We start from the raw sequence: 25,141 nt of genomic DNA on the forward strand, positions 1-25,141 counted from the left end.
AATGTAAATATATTCAAAACAGCTACTCTATCAGTTATATGACCTAAATAAAAATAGCTTTGACCAACTCTTTAAAAAGAGGCACGGCGTGATTAACATCTGAACCATTTGTTACATTAACAATGCATTATCAACAGAGAGAGAGAGAGAGAAAACATGAATATGGTTTCTTCCACCTTTTCTTCCCTGTTAAAAGTTTTGTTTTGTTCTCAATATGGTAGGTTTTTTCCTCACTCGAATGGAGGGACTGAGGACAGAGGATGTCGCTCACTGTACTACAGACTGTAAAGCCCAGAAGCATGACTGTGATTTTGGGCTCTATAAATAAAACAGATTTTTTTTTGTTATCATTTCATCATTTATATAATCACTGGATTATAATCTTCAACAATATAAGAATAGCAAAGTCAAACATGGCGCTATCAGAGTTTAAAGATCTTAACCCCTCCCCTTTACTTTGACGATGTTGTACAGTCTTTGTACTTTTTTTCTCCCTCGAAAGGAACAATTATGGAGCAGGCAATGCTGATAACACCTAAGGAATTTGAGGCATGCACAAACAGCCCTTCCCCCCATCCGCCTCGCTCTCTCTCCCCTTCCCCCTGCCCTCATCCCCGTCTCTCCCTCCCTCCCACTCCATCACCAGGCTTTCCTTCTGCCTCTTTACACTCAAAATCTGTTGCTCAGATTACTTCCAGCTGGAACGCAGAGTAAATAGCCCACTCAAGAAATTCTTGAAAACTAATTAACAAAGAAAAGAAGATAAAAGACTAGCGAAAAATTCTGAGGAAAGAGGAGTTTTTTTCTTCGATCAGGCTCAGCAGAACTTCATGAGAATCGATGCTGTGATGCTCTGATGTTGTGCCAGAATTTGCGCACCTTTTAAGACAAAAGCACTGTTCCTGTGTGACAACCTGATAACCATAGCCTGGGATGGGCGTGTTCAACAGGTTAAATGAGTTTGAACTTGAATCTAACAAGAGTGACTGGTAGAAAATAACTTTTTTTTAAAGAGGGAGATCTAGTAGATAGAAAGATTTTTTTTTAAAAAAAGGAAAGAAAATAGAGGTTGGAAACAGTCTTACTCAGGTTCATTTTGACGTATCTGTCCTTATTTTGTTAAACGAACTGACCTTAAAGGACAACACAATATACTGCTATACTTACCTTATGTTTGGCGGACCCTGCCACCTTTCTAGCTTCAAACTGTGTTCTGGGGATCTTATTTTCCTCTTGGAACGGCTTGTTTATTCAGTAATGGAACAGATAAATATTTCTGAGTTTGTATTATTACCTCATTAATATTGAGTTTGAATTTCTATTCTAAAACTACATAGTGCCCCTTTAAATGAGATTTTGAATTATCTGTGAAAACAAATGTAATACAAAATCAGTTCACTGACCTAATTATAATTTGTGAAGCCACAATTCCACCCATTATTTTGCATTTATAATTTAGAATAATCAGGTTTTAATTTTGATTTAAAGGTGCACTAAGAAGTTCAAACTCAGAAGCGTTTACAATATTAATAATGAATAATAACGTTATAAACCAGTAAAACAGTACAAAGTTGTGTGATAACAGTTTGTTTGTTGAAAATTAATGAATTACGATTTTTGTCCTCTTCCCTAAAACTATATAGTGTATGTTGAAATGGCAGTTTTTCACAAGGCTATACTATGTTGTGTTTTATGTGCATAAATAAGCATTTTTTCAACTTTTCATAAATAAAATCAACTCATGATTCTTGTGTTTTTGTTGATTGTGTTGCAAAAAACTTTATAAACGTAGGCTCTGTAGGTTCAGCCTTAATTTAAAGGTAGATAGGCCAAGGATAGATTAAAGGGTTAAAAGTGGAGGGGGTTTTGGCATTCAGCGGTCCGATGCCTGTCTATGCCAAGGGCCCCCTAACCTCAACCCAACTGCTTTTGTTTGGCTTGAATTGGAGTGTTGATAAAAAGAAGATGAAAGATACAAGATGGAGGTTGATATCCTTACATAAGTGTAAATACTTTGCTAAATGCAACATAAATGTGAAATAAATTATAACTGTTGCTGTGAGGACATACATTTGTAACTCACCCGAAACATAGCACGTTCTTATCATCATCATTATAAGATGATGATGGGAAACATACACATGCTGACATCTATTTGTTTTCTTTTTATATGCATTCCCCTCAAGCCTTCCTCATCAAAACTTCCTCTTTCAAACTCTCCCTCAGAAAACACATTCCCACCGCAGGGAATGCATGACTGATTGTCTGGCGTGTGAGGATGTGTGTGTGTGTGCGTGTGGTCCATTCAACGGACGCGTAAAAGTAACTTCTCTCACGTGAGGCGAGCGCACACATCCATCGGTTTGTGTGTGCTGTCCAATACACATAACTTTGGTGTTTTCTAATTTTTACTACAGCACAGAGATGGAAATACACCAAAATATCCTGCCCCTGTTGAGCAATAGCACAATTACAAGTGTACTTTTTATGAGTTCAGTGTGTGCGTTTTATTGCGAAGTGTCTGTTCATTACCCTGAATAAAGTTTAATTTGAAAATTCACCTTATTATTTTCGAAACTAACACTTGGGGAAATCCAAACTATTGTTGCTGGGTGAATAGTTTATGTCAGTTGATATCTTTCAGGGATAAACACAAATAAAATCCAGTAAAAGTGTTTTTTTTTATATACTTTATACCTTAACTAATACGTGCTGCCTTTGGTATGCAACTTTAAAAAAAAAAATTCTATGTTTTAAATCTGACCCTTTCCCTTTTCCTTCCATTTTCCCCGCCTGCGTGTGTGTTCAGCCCCCGTTTGTTGTCTTTCTCCCTCTGTTAGCGAGTCTGACCTTGAACCCCACACTGACAGTCTCAATGACCAAGCCCCTCGCTCGCACATGAACTCCCTGAACCCTTTCCACGCCATTCACATCCACTTTCCTCCACACAGGCTCCCCTTCCTCCTAAACAACAGCTCACTTTGATGACAGAGGTTCACCCCCCACGGCACTGACGCTGTTGTGTGTGTCTGTGTGGGGTGGGTGTGCTGGCTGTTAATGCAGGCAAAGGGTGGAAGGGTGGTATTTCCTCAACATGTGCTGTTGTCCTTAAATAGACCGTGTATGGGTGGTAGTCGTGGCTGTTTTGTTGTATTTTTATCCTGAAGTTTTGAATAGAGATTCGCTTTTGTTTCAGATTTAGCTTTTTGATAGGAACAACAAAATAAATAGAAGAAATGTTTCACCGCAAAACTGGACCAGATGATCCGTCTGTTTTTATGGAATGATCTTTGACCTGTGCCTCAAAACACCAGAATGCAGAATGAGGTGGAGATAAATAAACAGGAAAAAAAAATCAGGTGGTGCACCATCTCCTCTATCCCCAATACACACCATTAGGCAGCTCAGCAAACCTACACTCACACACACACACACACACACACACATTTACAAGCACGTATAGGCACACACTTGCGCAAACACACTGACAAACACGCTGCTTTCTTTACCCTCGAGGTAATAAGGCCAGAACACTTGGGATGGCGGGGGCTGGGTTACGTAGCAACGAGCCTGTTGACGTCCAAACAATGTTGGTGTCGTCAAAGTGGCTGCTTGTGCCAGACTGAGGTTCTGCTGAGTGCAACAATGTCACTGGTGTGCTCCTAGACGCAGACGGAGGAACAGCCCACAGACAGGCCGCCGCGCTGAATGAAACAGACACCGACACAAAGCGTCTGCAGCTAATTCGCAGAAATACTGTTCACACTGCTGTGTTTGTTGTTTTACGGCCCATGGAGAGGGCCACGCAGCGCTCCGAAGTAAATGAGCAGTCTGAGGAGAAAGATTTGGGCAAATTTGGGCAATTCTGTGACCGGTTTAGATCTTTTATGAAAGCTAATAACTGAGCCAGAGACGTGAACTTTTTACCCTAAATTACAGCCTGTATTTCTTTGAAGAAAATCTGGACGGATGATGTTCAGCGTTGCTTTTTGCAGGATTCATTAATCTTCCACATTATAAACTGTTCGTTAGCATTTGTTTTTAGCTTTAGGGGAAACTTTAGTTTTGAGGATTGGCAGCGCTCTCCAGCTCAGCTCCTTTGCTCGAACAACACATTCTGTGGAAAAGTCCGTCCTGCCCACCAGCTGCATAGACATCAAAGTGGACTGTGAGACTGCGGTCATCTGTCCCAACAGCCTGCTTGCTTATACAAAAGTCGCATTTGGTGTCACCTTCAAACTTGGAACAGGTTGTTGCTCCCTTGTGTGCACGCCGGGAAAATTATGAATCAGGCTGTTTTCTTACAGGACTTTTACATACTGCACCAAACATAATAAAATTAGAAATCCCCTTTAATTCAATCAGGTCTCATCCAATATCAAATAAAACATTTTTAAATCAGCAAGATATTAATTTTTTGGGACCTGCACTAAGGGTTACTACCAGCCACCTAAGTATGGCAATTTTTTTCACCAAGATCCATGAGATGTTCCCTGAGAAATTCATGAAAGTGTCGAACCAATCTTGCACTGGGCATGGGCCCTGCGGAGTTTGGGAAAGAAATTCAAACTCTGAATTTTAATATTACATAACTGAATAAACAAGCTGATCTCGGGGGAAAATAGGGTCCCCGGAACACTGTTTGAAGGGTCTGGAAAATATAAACAAAGTGGAAAAAATGGTGTTGTCCTCCACAGACAGTTTGTTTAGGCATAAAAAATCCATCAATGAAGATCTTTCTCCTCTGATTAAAATGTTTTCCCCCAGGTTACAGAGGTCAGCTTTAAAGAAAGTGAGAAAACAAATCCTGGATCCGTCCTTTTATCCAGATCCGCACCAACAGTTAACGGGGTCTTTTCTGGGTGGAGACCCGTCCTACATCCAAGTTTCCAAGGAAATCTGCTTAGTAGTTTTTGTGTAATCCTGCTGACAAACCAGCGAACCAATGTACAGGGGCGTAAACATAACCTCCTCGGCTGAGGTAATTACATTTTGTGCTATTCACAGTGAGCAGTCCATGCCACATATAAGTGGAGCATGGTTGCATAATTCTAGTTACCCCCAGATATACAGAGTGGCAGAAGTGCTTCATTGCATATATTTATTACACATTGTATATTATACATTGCTTTGTAGTGTAACCAGTGGTGATTATTTTGAATGCCTCTGCATTTCAGGCATCAGGTTTCAGCTGCCATCTGTGTTGGGACTCATCTCCCAGCCAATCACTGGCAACAGGAGAAAGTGAAAAGGCATTTAAATATAGCAGAAGAAGATAAGAAGCCAGAGTCCCCGACCAGGCAACTGTGGATAAGATGTGAGAGGTAGCTTCAGGACAACGCTCATTCACACTCTGCTGGCAAATGTTTAGGTTTAGTACCGTGTGTGTGTGTGTGTGTGTGTGTGTGTGTGTGTGTGTGTGTGTCTGCTGTTTAACAGCCTTCGTCTGTGACCTTCAGAGGAAACTGCAGGGAGGGCAGCGTCAGTGTGGGCACCAGATGCAGCGGTCCTGCTGCATTACACCACGACCAGCCGACATCACTGGATCATGCAGATGTTTATTTTAGACCATTTACAAGACTTTATCTGTGTAACAGGTTGTGCTTCGCTTATGGTTCCCTTTGACTAAACCCCGAAGCCAAAGTGTTTTCACTCTGTCCGATTTTGTGTCTCTTGCGCGAGACTGCTTGCATCAGTGTTGCGCTGCATAATTATTCACATCCAGCTAATGAAGGAAACAATGCCTTGAATGGGAGGAAAGAGGCAAGTTGTATTATCAGAAGTGTAAGACCCAAAACAAATCATATGTTTGACTTTTTATTAGCGTCTACTCCACTACATTAGGTTGGATAAGGCAAAATCTCAGGGAAACCTGGACACCAAATCCAAGCAGCAGACGTTTATTTGCAATAAAGTTGCATTATGTGAGACTGGTCACCCATCAAATTCATACTCCAAACAAATGGGGGGCAGAATATCACCAGACAGATTGCTAGCTGCTGGTAACTGTAGCTGCTATTAGCTAATAAGCTACTGACTAACTATGCAGCTAGCAGTCGTATTAGCTGACTCTGCCTTGACTAGGAGCTCAAGAGTACCAGGGAAGTGTTTTTGTTGTTGTTTACTATTGGACTATTACCTCTTGAGGTACAAACTGACTGTGTCCCAGCTGGTTAGTACATTAACTTCAGTAGATACCTCTGCAGTGCAAGACAAAGGCATCAAAACTGTTATTTCGTCACATTCTGTTGATAATTTAAGGTCATTTTTGAACATATCAAGTGAATATTCTTATATATTGCCCCCTTAAAACCTGTAAATACTATATGTAACGACCAATTACATAATGCAGTGTAACTAAGTACATTTAGTGAAGTACTTTACCGAAGTACAATTAGGAGGTTCTTCCATTTTCTGCTACTTTATACTTCCACTCGACTACATTTTAGAGGCAATAATTCTACTTTTATCCCCCTTACATTTATTTAACAAATTCAGTTACTATTTATTTTGCAGATTGCATGCTGAATCAGAGTAGCACACTTAAAGAGAATGTATTTATCTCAATCAAGGAGAAAAAACCCCACAGATAATGAGAAAAAAAAGAATACATATAAATATATGTCTAATTTAACTTTTTTTTCCTGTAGTTTTGATACTAAATTACATTCCGTATCCGGTACTTTACTTTAACTTTCACTCAAGTAATATTCTTAAGGGTGACTTTCATTTTTACCAAAGCAATTGATTTTGCTTTGGTAAAAATGAAAAGCAATAGTAAAGATAGTATAGTAAAGATATTGATACAATATCTTTACTATACAATATGACTTTTTACAACACTGGTCACACATTTATAATTGAAGAGCATCCAGCCTTTCAACAGATACAAACTGAAAATATAGGCTGTGATTACAGACATCACAGATGTCAACCAGCTGCATCATCTGCAGGCCAGTTGGCCTGTCACATGGTCGGCAGTCATGACGCAAACAAGGAGTTGACCTAGTCTCCACAATGCTTTCTCCACACATGACCAAAATGGCTGAATACTTAAAGACCTCTCTCTGATAACAAAACATTGAGCTCCAGGTGTTTTTTGCTGCTAGCTATATTTTCATTTTAAAGGTACTGATGAGGTAATGTCAGACAGAGAAGTGGTCATGGTTAGGGAGCCTTGGTAACATAATGATGCTATTTCTCCTCTCTGAGCCAGTGTGAAGGTTGAGTAAGTCTGGGACACTAATCTCATCCTTTCAATTATAAAGGTGCTTTCTCATTGACATTCATTTCAGAAAAATTAAGAGTGATATCTTTCTTTGCAGCAATTTGCTCGAAAAAAGGGGCAAAATCCAGAAATGTTATGATCAGATACCTCAGAGATTTAATAAGGACCGTTTCTGATGCTCAGTCTGAATTTTGTTAATATGCAGCACATCAGGTCACATATAGACTTAATATACTTCATGGAGACTTATGTTATACAAAGATACCTGATACATCTTATGTTTGTCATGTATGTGGTCCATAAATGACCTAATTTCTATAGTATCTGGGATGACATGAACAAATCTCTGAACATCTGAATCTAAGATTCTCATGATGGGAGAGTCACATGATGGATATCATCATATTTGGGTCATATCTGGCATCACTCAGGCAACAAAATCTCTGGATTCTTCCAAGTTTTAGCAGCAGGGTGCCGACAAGCAGATTCTACATGCTGACTCTATTTTTGTGATGTATATATTGGCAGTCCAGAGTGAGTTCTGTGGCAAAATTCGATTCAATTAAAGGGGAATTTAAAGCATTATGAGGGAGAATGTTCATAAATTTGGTTTTATGGCACAGATAAAACTGCACGACATGAACGGGTCAAACGAGAAAGCAGAGATCGGTGATGTCATCTTTGTATTTGGAAGTGCTCCATATGCAATAAAGAGCTTTAATTAAACCAACTGTCTGGACCTTTATTAATATAGATTTATATGTGAATTGTAATCACACACGATTCCCCGCTCAGAGCGGGATATTGTTTGTAGAGCACATATCTACAACGAGGTTTAAAGAGTGTTTAGCAATCAATACAAACAAACACAGAGGGAAGGTTACACAAGCAAAGATCAGGACAGCGGCAACAACAAAGAGGGTAAACACAGATCTGGTTGGGTTGAAAGGCGGTGGAGTTTTTATACTCTGACTTTATCACAGATAATGTGTACGAATGCTGTCATCAGCACTCTAGCACCATAGATTCGGCAGTACTGAAGAGGAGGACTCAGAGCAACGTGTTCAATGACACTTAATTGTACATTTATAGTTTTAAATGTTGTCTTAAACCTTCACCACCAGATTTTTTTTATTACTGTGAATTTTATTATTTTTATGGGATCCTTCTCAAGCTCAGCTGGTTTGAATAAACTTAAAAACATGTCCACTAACTCCTGAGTTCCATTTCTGAATAAGCTATCCCTATAAACAATTACAATATGTCAAGGATAGTTTATAACAAATAAAGCTATAGCCCCAAATCATATCCTCTCACATAGATATATTGGCTGTGGTTTAGGGTTTTTGTTGTAAAGCTTGCTTGCAAATAAATCTAAAAAGGATTTCTTCTCTGAAGGAAAATTGCCACAAAGTGTCTTGCTTGTAAAAAGGAAAACAGATCTGGAAGTAGGGCTGGGCGATATGGCTGAAAAATGTATCACGATATAAGTGTTTCTTATCAGTCGATATCGATAATTATTGATTTTCTTTTTTACCCATTTGAAATAAGAAAAATTTGACAAATAACCCTTTAAATGGTGACAACAGGTGAGATTTTTGGAGAAAAAAAATCGTTTTTTTTAAGATTTCAGAATCAGAATCTAAGACATGAGACAAAATAGTGCAGAAGCTGACATGCTGCTTGACAATATGTTAATGGGATAGTTCGGGTTTTTTGAAGTGGGGTCATATAAAGTACGTATCTATAGTCGGTCTGTTGGCACTTTTGGCACTACATTTTCTCAACCGTAGAACCTCCGTGTCTGTGTCTGAAATTGTTAAGTTTCGTTTTGATCAAAAGTAAACAGAGTTGCATATATAAACCTCTCATCCAGCAACTGGGCCTCGCACTGTGTTTTGCCGCTCGCAGATCACCTGTTTCTAACAGAGTTCAGTGAAATTATCAAACGTATTTTCTATTGATATTGATCACGTGTCTATTGCGATAGATATCGTTATTGTTTTATCGCCCAGCCCTATCTGGAAGAAGTCTAATTGAAATGCTTCATTAATGGACTAGACTTTGACTAGAAATTAGATACATATACTCGTTAAGATGTGATGTGTTTTTTTTGCTGTCTTAAAGGATAAGCTCACCCAAAATAAAAAATTCCATCACCATCATTGCCTCATGTCGATGGAGAGTCAGGTCAAGTTATAGTCCACGAAACATTTATGGGGCTTTGCAGCAAAAGGGTGTTCCAGCATTCTCCTAAACAACTGAAGTAGATGTATCAAGAAACATGAAAAGATAAAATGGCTCCATACAGCTCATATAGAATAATCCAAGTGTTTGGGTGCCCTGAGCCCTGAGCTGCCCGCTTTAGATGGGGTATGTTCTTTTAGCGTTTTTTTTTTTTTTTATCAATGTCGTATCTCTGAGAATGCTGCAACTCAGATCGTTTTTTATATCTGGATGAACTTATCCTTTAAGATGGCATTTAAAATCTAGCTCTGGTGAAGCTGGGTCGGGCACCACAGTCATCTCCTGGATCCAAACACTTTTTCAAATACTATAATTTGTCTCAAATATGCTGTCAGTGAAACTTGTCGTTCTGTTCTGTAGATGCGACATCTATTGCATGTGTCTCCATCCTGGCTCTTCCTGGAGGTTTTCTTTAATCCCCCCCGCCCCGGTTATAAGGTTTTTCTTTTTTCTCACGATGGCAAGTTTTTCCTCACTCAAATCAGACAGAGGGTGTCGTTTCACTGTACAGCTTGTAAAAATACCCACTGAGGCGATGTGATTGTGATATTGGGATTCGATTGGATTTTGAAGTTAAGTGAGGTCAAGGAGTGAGTTAAGACCTCCCCACCAGAGGCAAAAAAAAACAAAAAAAAACATGGTTCACCATAACCTGATTTTTTTTATAAGGGTTTTGTCCTCGGTCACAGTTTTCAGAAGCTCCTCTCCTCTTTATTCTTCCACAGAGTTCCCCCCCCCCCCCCCCCCCCCCCCCCGAGGTGGGAGAAATAACAGTGGGCGGTGAGGGAAGTCGAGCAAACCCCCCCTCTTCTCCTCGGACCCCCCTTGGAGCCGTGTGAGGGCCCCCTGAAGTGGCCCGGGGGCCAGCGGTGGGGGCCCCTGTCCTGCCGCAGCAGCAGCACCACTCGCAGTCAAGCAGCGGGACTCCAGGCTCTCACTTCCCCAGCTGCTGACGTCAGCTGGCAGCCTGGGCTGAGCTCGCCGCTCCGGACATAGCGCCGAGAAAAATGCTGCTCTCCGTACCGCCAAGGGCAGGAATCAACCCATACAACGGCTACAACAACAGAAACAGCAAAAAGGTAAAGGCTTTCGGGGTTTTCTCTCATTCTCGCCCCGTTGTTCGCCCTGCAGGGCAGCGCGCCCGCGTCCGTCGCGACCAGTAAACCCAGAGGCTTGTGACAGTGAGCTGCAGTGTCCTTGAGAAGCGAAATGTACTGGATTTAAGTTGGGACTTGGTGGAGTGGAAATACGGCTTATGGAGCAGCCGGGTCCGCCGTGTGTGTGAGTGTGCAAGTGTGAGTGTGTGCGTGTGCGTGTAGGTGGGAGATTTTCCTGCCGCTCGGTCCTGTCATGTTGTCCGCCTGCTGCTTTTTATTCGGTAGTATGTGTAGCGGCGCAGTGAGGATGTCGACGCGGCTCCGCTCACTCATTTTGGAGAAGTCGACTGTGGAAGAGCAACTTTTACGGGGCTGTAGTAAGGGGGCTGCCGTGCCGTGTCGGGATAGCTGGATGTGTTTGTGGAAGTGGGGGTAGGGTGAGAGGCAGAGAGAGCTCGGGGGTGGAGAGGGGGGGGGACATGGAACAAAATGAATCCCGCTCTCTCCCGTCAGCTCCGGACTCTCGTATCTGCTGCTAAAATCAGCTCGTCGTTGTCTCCGCTGCCGCCTCAAGTTTACAAAGTTTTTTTTCCCCTTCTTTCTCTCTCTCTTTTTTTTTCTCTTTTCCTCGTTTCTCATCTGAAAGCGGAATATGCCCCACCCCTCGAAAAATCCCACCAGACCATGATGACTACATTCCCAGGATTATGAATCGCGCTCTCGTGGTTGACATTGTCACCTTTCGTAACCCGCACGTGAGAGATGGATACTCAGCACACACAACACAAAGATCGTAAAGCGTCAGGAAACACATTGAACATTCCAAATAAGAAAAAAAAATGCTTAAAAGCTCAATCATTAAGGTCACTGATCTATCTGTTTCCTAAAGTCCTTTTTTATTTATTTGTTGTTGTTGCACGTATCGTGTGTCATCTCTCTGCGGGCCATGGTGGCTGTAGTGATGGTAAAAGGCTCGTTCATTATACATGGAGATATTAGCTTGTGATTCCACAGCAGCTCCTCCTGCAGGGCTCCTCTGTGCCCCTGATCTCTAAACGGCATTGTGAAAATGTATATTGACATATTGTCTTTCTGCGATCTCGGGCACCACCTGGCTGCTCATCCTCCCACATCTGATGTCAACACCAGTGTCTGCCTGAGGAAAACAGCAGGGGATTGTTTGTTTTACACTCACACTCACGCTCACCCAATTTGCAGTTTATTTTACTGGCCTCCCATTGCGTCTGTGCTAAATAGGCATGTATTGGTAGGTTGGACCTCATTTTGTTAAGGATGAGGAGAATGCTTGACAAACAGTTGCTTCCTGAACTGTCAAAGCCAACCTTTTTTTTTCAGCTCACCAGGGACCAATAGAAGATGTTGAAATTTTAAAAAGAAGTTCACTGGATGAGCATCCAGGACAGAAGGCTTGTGTGTGTCAGCACTCGCGGTTTTAATTTGATCCCTGTCATCTCTGACCAGATGGATAATAAGTGTATATTAGTGTGGAGTAGGTGGCCATTGACTGTTTGATGATTCCATGCGTTTTGATAAGTTTCGTAAAATAGCGTCACTTTGCCCAGTCTTTTCTATATCGAGCTTCTTAAATGTAAGGATTACTTGTATGATATATGAGAATAAAACGTTGTGGTTTGGACTGATCGCCTGCGAAGCTGTTTCAGAATTGTGATGCGTGTTTTTCGCTTAGTTGAATAATCAGGAAAATAATGGTCTGAAATTAAAATAAATAAAGACGCTAATTGTCGGTTATGTGACAAATGAGGCCTGGGTTACCGATTTCTCAGAAGCTGAGCAAATGAAGAAAAAAGTTAGATGAGAAGATTGATGAAACTATCGTGACTGTACGCTGGATATGTACATGACATCGTCACAGGGTGCACTGGGGCCATAAAGTCCTTTCAGAATGACTCGTTTGACTGTCATAATTCGTCATGATTTACCATTATGTGTAATGTCGGTGGCAGGTTTTGGAAAACGGTCCACTGGTCGAGTTTCTTTAACACTGTTGGACACATAATGGACGCTTTAAACCAGTGATCAAAATCAATACAGCAGAACCAGAGATACCCGCTTTTTTCACGTGCAATTTTCACATTACCCACAATGCAGTTTAGCCACTGGGTGACATCACTGGGAGTAATTTATCAAATTACATGCAGCTTCTTTTGGAGACACAAAAGGCTTTATACCACCTTTCTTTTCTTTCACATATGCAGTAGAACTCCCCAATGACTATAAACTTTCTAATCTGATAATTTGTCATCCGAGCAGACTGATAAAAAAAAAAAAAGTTGAACTGATAAAGCTGAACAGTTATCATAAAGTAAGATAAACTTTATTGATCCTCGGCAGAAGACATGGAAATCAGGTGTCACAGCGGCAGAACTTTGATTTAAAAACCTACAGTATATACAGAGAAAATGGATAGAGGGTGCTGTAAATACTGTAAAGCCTTTTAATTTGACTATATGAATTTGGAACATCGACTACATAAAAGCGTAGAGTGATACAATTAAAGAGGTAGTCTTTGTAGTCTTGTCCTCCTGTTGTTTCATTGGTCCCAAGCTTCTTTATTCAGTGGAGCGAAAGTTCACGGCAATGTCAAGTTCCTGTGTTGTGATTCCTGACTTTTTCCTCCTCCCACCTGCACCTCCTCCTCATTCTCGTTATCTCGCCTGCCATACCTGAGATGCGCGAGTACACAAAATAAAAGTCTAATCGCAAAATAAACATGCAGAGGGGTGAGAAAGGCGCTCTTTGTGTGTCGTGCGGTGATCGGCGAACTCGACATCTCAGAGGTGTTTGGTTTCTGTTGTGCTTTAAGCCAGCTGCTCCTCCCCTGACTCAGCACCTCATTTCCTCCCTCAAATAAATAGAATTAATGTCCTCAAATCAAATTTGGTCGGTTTCCGTGTAAAGCTTCCTGGATGGAAAAATAACAGGAGGCGGCTTGTCGCCTCCTTAAGGTATCAAGCGACCTCTCAGTGCCTCGTCAAGCGGCTTGTTTTGGTTCTTGTCAATCAGATTTTTGTTCCCTTCTTGGCGGGAGTCCCTTTCGACAGTCGTCAACTTACTTTTGTGATTTAAGGATTTGGGTGCTCTGTTGGATCAAAACACAAATAGATATGCAAATGAATGTAAGAAAAACATCAACCAGAGCATCATATTGCCAGCGTTCATTAAAAAGGAGACTCAGACAAGACGGAATAGCACATGTGAAGTCTCCCATGAGTGATTTCACACTTTCACTTTCAACAAGTTTTCACGTGTCAACACTGTTTCCTAATTCTTGCCTCGTGCTAGGGCTTAATGATTTGACCAAAACCTCATCCACCAATAAAGGCAATTTATATCCAGACCAGAATGCCACTCATTAGAGTGCATACCTCCACCGTGACCCAACAGCCACCTTCCATTCAATCAAGCGTAATCCATTATCTTTAAACATAAATTTACACTCACCAAATCTAGGATCCACATCAAATTTTACTCACGCAAAGATACCAGACACCTAAATACAATTGATTTCTGCATTAATCCCTGAGAAATTAACTGTAATGTCAAAAAAACGCCCCCTTTCTGGCAATGTTAAAGAAAGCGAGAAAAAAGTCCTGGATCCATCCCTTCATCCAGAGCCGCAGGAAAATTTAATGCGGTCTCTTCAGGGCCGAGACCCATCCTTCATCCAGGTCTCATGGAAATCAGTTCAGCAGTTTTTGTGTAATCCTGCTGAGAAACCAACCAACAAACAAACAAACAGACAAACAAACAAACGGACACAGGTGAAAAGAGTACAAGATTACCCATCCCAGTTGAGCACATATTCCTTCAATTCGATGAAAGAATCTCTTAAATAAAATGGCAACGTGGAAAGGCCCATTTCTTATATTCTGAAATAATATGCTTATGTAAAGTATAAACATATATATTTTATTATTTTCTCCTTTGATTCAGAACCATTGCACAATTTTTCAAATAACTGTGCAACAAACTTCAAACATTTTTCCCAGACAACAGACGTTTGTTAAAAACATACAAACAAAAAAGACATTCAGGAAAGAAAAGATTTTGGCCCTGTGACATAGTGTCCTGAAAGAAGGGAAAAAATGCCACACACTCTGATCTTTGTATAAACAGGAGCATTCAACAACAGTCTGGTTGGTAAAGCAGTCTCATCATGTGGCTTACTAACATTGATTTGGTTTTCTTGGTTTGCAACCGGCCAACAGAACAACAAACAACAACAAAAGTCCAGAAATATTTTACAAAGAAATTACAATAATTATATGATGTTTTATTGAAGATTATATAAAGTTTATAAAAGATTTATAGAAAACAAAACAAAAAAAAGTTCCCTTAAAAGTGAGTGATAGATAAAAACCTGATTAATTTCAGATTACTCCAGATCATGGCTACATAAAATAATGGATTCATATAATGGATATAATGGATACAGTTTGTAAAATCTGATTGGGTACAACATTGACAATTTGTGTTTAGTTTGCCTGCTTTGATTAATCAAATACTGCGCTGCTGAACTGTCCAATCACAAGGGTGTATTTGGAGCATGCAGCAACTTCTCACTCTCCTCTGAACACCGGAGGAAAGAGCATTTTAAAGGCACAAGTGAACAGCAATGACATTGCATTTATTAATACATCCTTTTATCGGTGAGGTTGATTTTATTTATATGTTTCTCAAGAAAGAAAAATAGACTCTCATTTGTGAAGATAATTTTAGCTGAAACATTGCCGACCTCTGCGTGAATGTGTGGAAGACCTGTCAGGATCACACAAATAATGCAGTGACAGTGAATACGGATGTGGAGTTATTGTTAATCAGCAGTCACACACATGTGACGTCACTGTTATGCCCCACCATGATGTCCCTGCCGTAAATCTATACTACAGTTTCACAAAACAGCGGTTGTATGCCACGTTTTAGTTTCTGTTTTATCTTTGTCTTTAGCTGTAGTGTAACAGCTGTTTTTTATAGCAACCGGCGAAAATGAATAGCTTTCAGTTTCACCTGATAAAACACAGGATCATCATGCGGAAATTAAGTGAATTTAAATGACTGCTGGAACAATACCTGCCAATATATATCCCCTCTTATTCCTTTTTCCGTTTAAATACAGTGTTATCAATATGTGTTTCCATAAATATGTCTGAATGTTAGCAAGCCAGTGTCTCGTCTCAGAAGTCATCAGTCGTGTCAGACGTCGGGCTCAAGGGCCTTCAATTGAATCAACGAGGGGATTTTTCCAAACAACTCCTGATTGTGTCTGTTTTTTTCCCAGTAGCAACTGCGTAACTTTGACCAGAACAACTAAATGTTCAGTATGATTTATTACTGTGGCAGCAGTCTGTCGGACTCGGTTAAAGCCTGTGCAAGCGCACTTTCACGTATCGTGCTGACATGAACCGAAACCAACCAAAGTCTGGGAGGTAGGGAATCAATCCAAACGCAAACAATGTGTTATATTTTCAAAGGGGCGCTTTGTTGTTTAGGAGCAGAAATTCAACATTAATGAGGTGATAATACAAACTCAGAAGTATTGATTTTATTTTCTACTGCAAAACACTGAAATCACGTCAGATTTGCTTTTAAATGCGTATTTCCAACAACTCGACAACACATTATATTCACAGGTTATTGCTGCTAACTGTGTTACTTTTGTGTGTTCTGCTGCAGTTAGTCTATCCTCACTGAACTCTCCTGTACAGCCACCTTTGTCCTTCTGGCCCTCTGCCAGATATATGTTTATCTATCTCTTTGTTTAATGTGTCAGATGTTTTGGATTGCTCCCCAGCCTCAGTGCCAAGCGCATGAAGCAGCCAAGGTGAACAGGTAGAGAGGGAGACAGAGTCCTTGGAGAAAGCACAGCTGTCAGAAATCCGACGCCAAGTGCTGCAGTGATGCCAGACACTCGGTGTGCCTCACATTTTGTTAGATCTCTGGCTGAGCTGAGGGCCAGTGTTTGCAGGTATCCGTTTCCAAGCTCCCCCAGCTCCAGCCACCTGACCCGGCTTGAAAGCCGTGCATGCATGCACGTTTGCGTCAAGTTGTGATCGACGACATTAAGAGTGGAGACGGTTTGGAGATTAATAGGGGCGTATGAGAAGACGGAGGAAGGAGGAGGGTTAGAGACAGAAAGGAAGGAGGGTTCAGGTACGAGTCTGGACGTGAGTTTGATGTCGCTGTCACCTGGTTGGAATGCAGAGCTCTTCCTTCAAATGGCCGTGTGATAAGATCAGGAGCAGACAGAGGACTTCCTGCATGCCACAATACTGCAGCTACCTCTTTTACCAGACACAGTCCTCACCTAACCCTCGGCTTATATATAAAGACTGATTAACATTTTTCCATAGATATCTGATATTCTCATCAAGGTTACCTTAACTTTCTCTGTGTGGCCTTGTTGTTTGTTTGGTGTAGTGTGGCAATTTAATAAAAAAAAATATATATATGTATATATATATATATTTTTTATTTATTTATTTATTTTGAATTATTTTTTGGCCTTTGTATGGCTTTATTTATTGATAGGGCAGCTTTAGAGATGGATAGGAAACAGGGTGAGAGAGGTGACACGCAGCAAAGAACAAAGTCTCTGTACTTGGGATGCCCACTCTACCAACTGAGCTAATCAGCGCCCATCTGTGGTTTATTTTAACAATGAATCGATAAATTGCGCAGTCTAGAAAATAGCAATGAAATGTGAAAAACTACCAAAATGATGTCTTCAGGTTGCTTCTTCTGTCCATCCAAATGTTCAAAACCCAAAGACTCTTAATTGACTATCATAAATGACCAGGAATTGCAGCAAATTCTCACATTTCAGAAGCTAGAACTGTCAAATGTTTGTTATTTTTCCTAGAAAAAATAACTAAAACAATGAATCTATTTACAAAATGATTGGCATTCGATTTTCTTTTAATTCTCTAATCGATAAATGGACTTATCGTTGCAGCTTAACATTGGCAAAACAGGAAATGATTAAAATCAAATATCCTCCAAGATGTTTGTTGATGCCTCAGAGTTGCAGTGAGTAAACAGAAGACATCTTCCCATGTGGCTTGTTGTCCTCGTTGGTCCTGAAGTGGAGCTGGTGCAGAGCGGAATCTCAGCAGCGTAACTCTATACAAGCTGGAAGCTGCGTCCTCATTCAGCTGGGCTATAAATCTGTGTGTAAGCATGTAAGTCGGTCAGACAGTCATGTCTCTTTCCTGCCTGAGGAGAAGACAGGCTCTCTGGTGGGGATCAGGCAGGCAGGAAAGTCACGGGAAGGCGGGCGGACCCCCAACAGCCAGGAAATCCGTGGAATTCTGTGGGTCAAACTGGGGTCGACTGGAGAAGCCCCACAGGCAGAGACAGAGATAAAAACAGCAGTGGAGGGACACTAAAAAGAGGGCCGGACATCTGCATAGAAGCACAGAGATAGGATAGCGAGTGCGTAAAGTGGATTTCTGATTATTTTAATCTCAGCATAAAATAAAAATGTACATTTGTGATGTTTTGAGAGATTAAAGTCCATCAACAGCGTGCAGTATTCGAGAGAGACACTTCCTGCCAGCTTCAGACTATCGATGTAAGTTTACATCAAGGTGGAGGAAATTGTTTTATTTATAGGATGGTCTTGATTTTTATCTTTGGTTTGGTTCTAAAAATATCCTGTGATATCTTTGAGCTATTTGTTATGAGTTTGGAGCTGCTCAGCAAAGGAGGACAAATGCCACACTGAAAGTGAATTTCACAAGTGGTCAGAATCGTCCAACACTGCTCAGGCATCCCAGATTGATTAACAGTGAATTTTATTTAATACGTTTAGAATTTAAGCATGAAACTGTTTCTGTTGGGAGCTCTGTGCGTTGTTCTGAGGTCTCATCAAAAACACATTTATTGCTTTATGAGGATCAGATTTCAGTTGGCCTGAGGGTCACAAATATGATGCTTGTACTATTTATCAAGATTAGGAAGTCCTTAATTTACTGTCATTAGAACATACAATTAATGAAACAGTTCAGGTTTTTCTTACTTCTAAAAGTTGTCTAGAGCATTTATCCAGAGCCACTGGTTCGCTGACTATCTTTATGCCACTGTAGCTTGAATCTCTTTGGGTTTTGCACTGTTGTTCAGACCAAGTGCAATATTTGAAGACATCACCTTGGCTCCACCATTTTTCCCAGATTTTTCACTTGCAGATCAAGTGCACAAGGACGAGGAATTAGACTTGAAATTTGATGAGTTCAGTTTGTGACGATTGTATTAGTATTTTAAATCCTGCTGCGACCCACTTCTTTGGCAGAAGGTTACAAATCATCATACGTGATAATTTGCGAACAGAACAGGCATAAACTGAACCATATAGAATTTGAATCTAAGGCTTAAAAGTTTAAAGTGGTTTTGTACTTGTACAGGGTAATGAAGGCACCAGCAATTGTATGTGAGAGTAAGTGTGAAGTGCATATCTGAGCATTTGTGCTCCAGTTACTAAGAAATGAGAAGTAGTGGGAAAGTTTCCACAGTAAGGGTCCAAAATAATTAAAGATCTCATGCAGCTCTTAAAGGTTTTTTACAATCAAGCATGCTATGTCGGTGTACACATCACCTGTGTGTGTGTGTGTGTGTGTGTGTGTGTGTGTGTGTGTGTGTGTGTGTGTGTGTGTGTATTGTAGTGGTTGCAGACTGCTGATTTAAGGGGTTTTGTTGCAATGATTTGCAGTCTGGAGCTTGATTTGGGACTTGGCACTCTGTTTAGGACTGTGAATGAGATTATACGTCTCTGCTGTCCAGTTCTTTCATTCACAAATTAGCTGCAACCAAAAAAAGGTTTTCATCATGAACAACACTGTAATGAGATGATAAAACCTCTGCTGTACATTCAGGCTTGTGCTGTATTTGTTTGTTTTTTGCAAAATTTCCATCTTGATTTTTCCCATTTCAAGCAAGAACAAGAGCATAAACTTGACGTCGTCCAAGTAGCCTAACACCTAATTTGAATACAGCAAATACAGACAGAAACCCCAAATATAATATACATACTTATGATATTAAATACGAATGATTAATACTTTAATATGGCTAAACATGACCATGCGCGTAATCTGAAATGTCTTGAATGTGAGGTTCAGGGCTGTGTTTGTGTGTGTGTACTTCCTGCCCCGTACGCCTTTTGACTCGTGGACTGTGTAAATATCCCTGGAATGAAGGAGATGAAAAGAAAGAACACGCCCGCCTCTTCTCTTTGTTTTACTGTGAGCAGGTCAAGTCCCCATCTCACCCAACATGAAGCAAACTTTTCAGGTTTCCTCAGCGGCAGACGAAGACAGGATTATCTTTAGAGAACTGAGCCTGTTGTTGGAGCGACTGCCGTGCTGCTGGCAAAACAGAGGTCAGAGGGGCTGTCTGAGAGGGGCTCCATGCCTTATGGATGGTGCCTAATTAGCGGGATTGGACGGTGTTGCTGGTGGTCCTGGTGTGACTGTTTGCTTCCTGCTGGGCTTTTCCTAAACACCAGCAGTCTGATCAGTGACCCTCTCCTCTCTCCTCGAATTAACCCATTGTCCTCTTGTCGCCTCCCAAAACGAGACTCCCCTAGCCACACAGCTCTGAGCTCCGGCAGAAAGCGGATCTGTTCTAACTCCCTCAAGCGCAACACTGAGTTAAAACATTTGGCCGTGAGATAAATGTGGTATAAGTCATTTATGGTACAGCAAACAGACACAACATTTGCCCCGTTCTGGACGGCCTGGTCGGCACTCAAGTGTTGCTATTTATTGCCTGAGTCTTTTTTGGAAACCAGCCAGGGGGATCTATTCCTAGAAAGAGAGATGTCTGTTTTTTATGTTTTTCTTGACAGGCAAAGTGATAATGAAACCGCATTCATCCCATTAAAAATATTCCACTGGATGGTTACACAATCCTTTGTTTGATTTCTCCAGGGAGGGCCACAATCCCACAGTGAGATGATGCACTGGTTGTTGTGCAATGGTCTTTCATGTTCCCGGTGGTGAGTCACCAACGAGTCGACTGCTGTAGTTTATGACTAGTGCTCACCGGCGAAGATTAATGATACAAAACAAGCCAACATGAGAAACCTAGAAGTAAGTTGAGTTGTGGTTGAGGTGGACGTCGGATCCATTACAGATGGCCACAACATGAGTATGTTACCATGTATTGTGATGTAGTAATGAGCTCCTGCTGTGCTGTTGTTACTCATTCTTTGAATTCTCCCTGTTTCTGCTTTGTTTTGATAAACGGACTTTGCCTGTAGTGTGGACTGAGCTGAACCCAGCTTTCGCCTTGTCCTACCTGGGATCTTGTTAACTGTTAACCCTAGATGCCGCTTTAGAGAAAAAGTGCGTCTCAAAGACCGCGTTGAACCTGAGGCTTCAGGATGGATTGAAATGCAAGCTTGAACAGATGGCCGTGATTCATTTAGAAATGTACACATTTACGAGTGAGTGTCTAAAGAGAGGAAGAGCTGGAGTAAAGATGGTAAATACGGTTTGATTATTTAATTCTGCATCATGGCACTGACTAAATGTTAACTTTAGATCTTCGGAGCTTTGGTTTTGAAATGCACCACGTGAGTTTTTTTGTAGCTCCAAAAGTAAAAAAGTAAGTTACCCAACATGGAGAAAGCATAAGAGGCCCCTTTTCCCTATATGGACAAGGCAGCCAAGAGGCCCCGCATTCCCCTCAGAAAGCAGTATTGTTGAGTGTTGATGTGAGGCCTGTAAGATATCATTTTTCGCAGCTCCCACATAATCATCTGTCTCCTGCAGGATTACCCTCAACATCTCCTTTGGGTTTTTCACACTTTGAACAGTCACTAAAATCAGTGTACCTGTCCAGTGTTTTTCGGGTGTTTGTAATTATTAAGCATTTTGGCAGTGTCTTCTGTTGTTTGTCAATGCTGCAACTGATGATTGTTTTCAAGATTAATCTGCTTATTGTTTAGTCTATAGTATGCAAAAGGAAATTGTGAAAAATGCTCAGCACAGTTTCCCAGATCCCAAAGTGATGTCCTCAAAAAACTCCTTTTGTTCAACCAACACTCCAAAAACCAAAGACTGTTTGTTCACTTAGATTTATACTTATTATTTATTTATTTACATTTAAAATTTACATTTACATAGATGGCAAAGATAACAGTTAAAAGCAGCTGGAACCAGAAAGTAATTGACATTTTTGCTAAAAAAAAAAGAAACAACCTACGAACTAGAAATGAGTTATCAAAATGCTTGGGAGTTAATTGTGTTTCGCTCGTCTTATCGATGAATAGACTAATTGTTGCAGCTCTGTTAACGCAGTTAGCTAATGTTGATGTTTCTTTCTTATCCCAGCAGGCCTATGTGTCCTCCGGCCACCAGATGGCGCCCCCCAGTCCTAACACCAACACAAGTAGCAACAGCAGCGGCGGGGGAGGGGAACAGCTGAGTAAAACTAACCTGTACATCCGCGGCCTTCATCCGGGGACCACGGATCAAGACCTGGTCAAGCTCTGCCAGCCGTGAGTTATTTACAAACTTTTTTTTTAACAGACATTCTGATGCATCTCAATACTTCCAATTCAGGAGTCTCTTTTCTTTTAAAGGAATAGTGGGACATTTTTTTCCAGAAATATGCCTGTTCGCGTTCTTGCAGAGAGTCAGATAACAAATGGATATCGTGTTTTATCTTGTTTGTTTAATCCGTTCACATACAGAACAGGGTTTTCATTAAAAAGAAATTGGTGCTGGTCCAAGTGTCCTGGAAGATTTCAATGTCCCAGAGAAATGGGAGAAATTCCGGAGAAACATTATCTGTGTTTTTGGAACAATTGATCGGCAGGTTATATAAAGAATGAGATAATCATTTCTTTTTCACAGCATCAGCTGTGTCCGTGACTTTAGACTGTATCTCATCATGAGTCATCGTCATCATTGTCATTAGACCTGCTTGGTATCAGAACATACTTGTTACGGTTTGCTTGTTTGGCCATATCTGAGCTCTCTCACTCATCTCTGTTTGCCGTTTTGCTGATAAGGCAGGTTATCCCATTGAAACTGTGTGCATGCTTTATCAGAATGAAGCAACGATTTTAAAAAAATGATAGAAATTTGCTTCATTCATCGCATAGGCTAGCCTACAGAGCCAGTCACGATGTTTGCTCATAATCGCTTCTGGCTAGGAAAAAACCCTGCTTCACGCACTCGCACACATGCAATTTAATTGTCTTTTTTCATACTCTTATTTCAAAGTGTTTACATCTATTTCATCTAAAATGCATGCTTGATGCTTTAACAAATGTTAAGTTGGAGAACTAATCCACAGACAGCTGAGACATCGTTCTTGTGTAGATATCAAAGAAGTTAGCAAAGTAACACAGTACATAAAATAAGGACTGAAACTTCAGATAGGTTGGACCACCCTGTTTAACTATATAACTTTAAACGTCAGAGTTACGGCTGAAAATTACAGCAGTCTCCACAATGCAGCTCAACCGTCAACAGTTGTCAGTTTTTCTATTTTTTTAAATAGAAGAGTGTGCAAATTTGATTGTAGCCTATTTTATTCTATTAAATATGTCAGAGTTGAAGTACTGGATACTGGATATCGGACAACCTGACACAGAAACGTAAAATGGATATTCATGATTTATTGGAATTTTACTTGCTCTAGCAATTTCTTGACAAACTCCAAACAGCTCCTGGGTGTTATTGTACAACATAAAACCACAAATGATGTTTGTGTTGCAGTACAGTCGCAAACTCAATAAGTTGATGAATGACATCAGAAGTGACAGAAGGCAGAATTTTTACAAGAGAGTACCGGGCTAACAGTTGTCCCTGCTTCCATTCTTTTTCGGCAAGCTAAATTAAGCTAAACTAAGCTAATCATGTCTTGGCTGCATATTTTCGATATGTTCAACTATTCCTGTAATCAGTTAGTTAAAAACATGCTCCCAAACAGTCGACTGCAAATTCAAGAATTTCGTCACAACATTTTAATGATATGTAAATTGTGCAGGTATATAGGCCAAAGGTAAAATATTACTCTCTGTCAGTCGTTATTCAATCAGACTACAGTCTGACTGTAGCTGGCAGAACATTCCAGTCCACCTTAACTGGAACACGTCTTCTTTAGATGGTTATCTTTGATGCTACATTAAAGACAGAGTCCAGATAACATCTGCTCTGTCTGGAGCGATGCTCTTCATCTGTTGGACACATGAAATTAAATTGTTTAAGGCCATAATTTGATGTTCAGAAAAAAGGATTGTTTAGGCAGGAAGGAAGGAAAAGTGGTTTGTGAATAAGAGTGCCGAGTTACCACAACTAAGGTCAGTTCGATCAGGCCTTGACAATCACAGGAACCCATAAAATTGTCAGGCAAATGGTCGAGCCTTAGAGGGAAGTAGGCTTAAGAAGAAACAAATGGGGGGGAAAGAAGGAGAGAGGGGCCAGAGAAGGGTACAGCCTGTTGCCTCCTCATGTCCTGATCTAACCTCCAACTTTTTGTGTGGCTGAATTGGCTCAACAACCGCAAACTAAGACTTAAACACCCCTAGTCAAACAGCCGAGCGTCTGTTACATGTTGGCGTCACACACACGTACACAGACACACACACACACACACACACACACATACATACACAGTTAAACAAAAAGCACCCAAACGGGTTTTGGCTGCTGCAGGTCAGGGCTGTGCTGATGTCACAGATGCGATTTGTGAACTTTAGTCATGCATACGTCATTTCCACGGGTCATTCACAGTAACAACATGCCTCCCTGAGCAAGCACTGGCCATAACTAATAAAACCAGACCTGCTAATGCTAACACCACAGCCCCTCCCTCAGTAATGTGCATTTCATTCTCCATTTTAACCACTCTGACCCTGCAGCCTCCCTAATCCACAGAGCAAATTTACACGGCTCGTATCTGATAATCGTGTTAATATTTGAGTGAGGGTACACTGCACACACACACACACGCAACAATCAAAGAAAATCCGAAATCTGCGGTTGGTATGTGAAACACAGGGAGTCGGCAGTAAAAGCAGCGGATGGACAGAGAAGTCATTGTGGGGCGGTGGAGAGAGGACGGAGGTTTAGGGGTGGGTGGGAGGGCTGCACTTGAAGGGGAAACCTAAATGAGAAGGAAAAGAGTAGCATGGCCTGCTGGGAAAGAATGTCAGACATATATGGGTCAGAGCTGTCTTTTAAGTCCCTGTGGCCTCCACAGCGTGGTGGGCTGCAGCCCTGCTCTGCTGCAGAGGGGCTGGAGGTAAGCACAGGGTCACACACTCACTGCCTTCAGACCTTTGAACTCCGCTGGCATCTCTGCGAGGTAAAAACACGAAACGCGGCTTTTGTTTTACTTTGTCACGCTTCCAATGAAAACTTGGTGTGCAAATAGACTTTTTGAGTCTGTAGGTACAAGCTTCAGATCGGGAGAATCAGGGCCTGTGTGACTGTCACCGTTCTCAACAGAGACAAATCATAATTTGTTTTTACTGTAGTTTCTACGGCTGCAGCTAATGGTGATTCTCATTATCGAT

The 25,141-nt window shown here is 41.0% G+C and overlaps 1 protein-coding gene across 2 annotated transcripts in view; it reads left to right on the top strand.

Moving 5' to 3' along the window:
- The first annotated feature begins 10,392 nt into the window (after positions 1–10,392).
- The window catches only part of LOC115583760 (RNA-binding motif, single-stranded-interacting protein 2-like), a 33,174-nt gene continuing 18,425 nt past the window's right edge, over positions 10,393–25,141 (top strand). The window contains exons 1-2 of one of the 2 annotated variants that reach the window (XM_030420935.1): positions 10,393–10,554; positions 21,948–22,111. In XM_030420935.1, coding sequence (XP_030276795.1) covers positions 10,483–10,554; positions 21,948–22,111 — 236 coding nt within the window. In that variant the 5' untranslated portion in view covers positions 10,393–10,482. Of the gene's footprint in view, positions 10,555–21,944; positions 22,112–25,141 lie in introns of both variants that reach the window. The other variant, XM_030420934.1, reaches the window with a different exon arrangement.

The sequence above is a fragment of the Sparus aurata genome, chromosome 6 (genome assembly GCF_900880675.1).
Source record: "Sparus aurata chromosome 6, fSpaAur1.1, whole genome shotgun sequence".
Taxonomy (NCBI): Eukaryota; Metazoa; Chordata; class Actinopteri; order Spariformes; family Sparidae; genus Sparus; species Sparus aurata.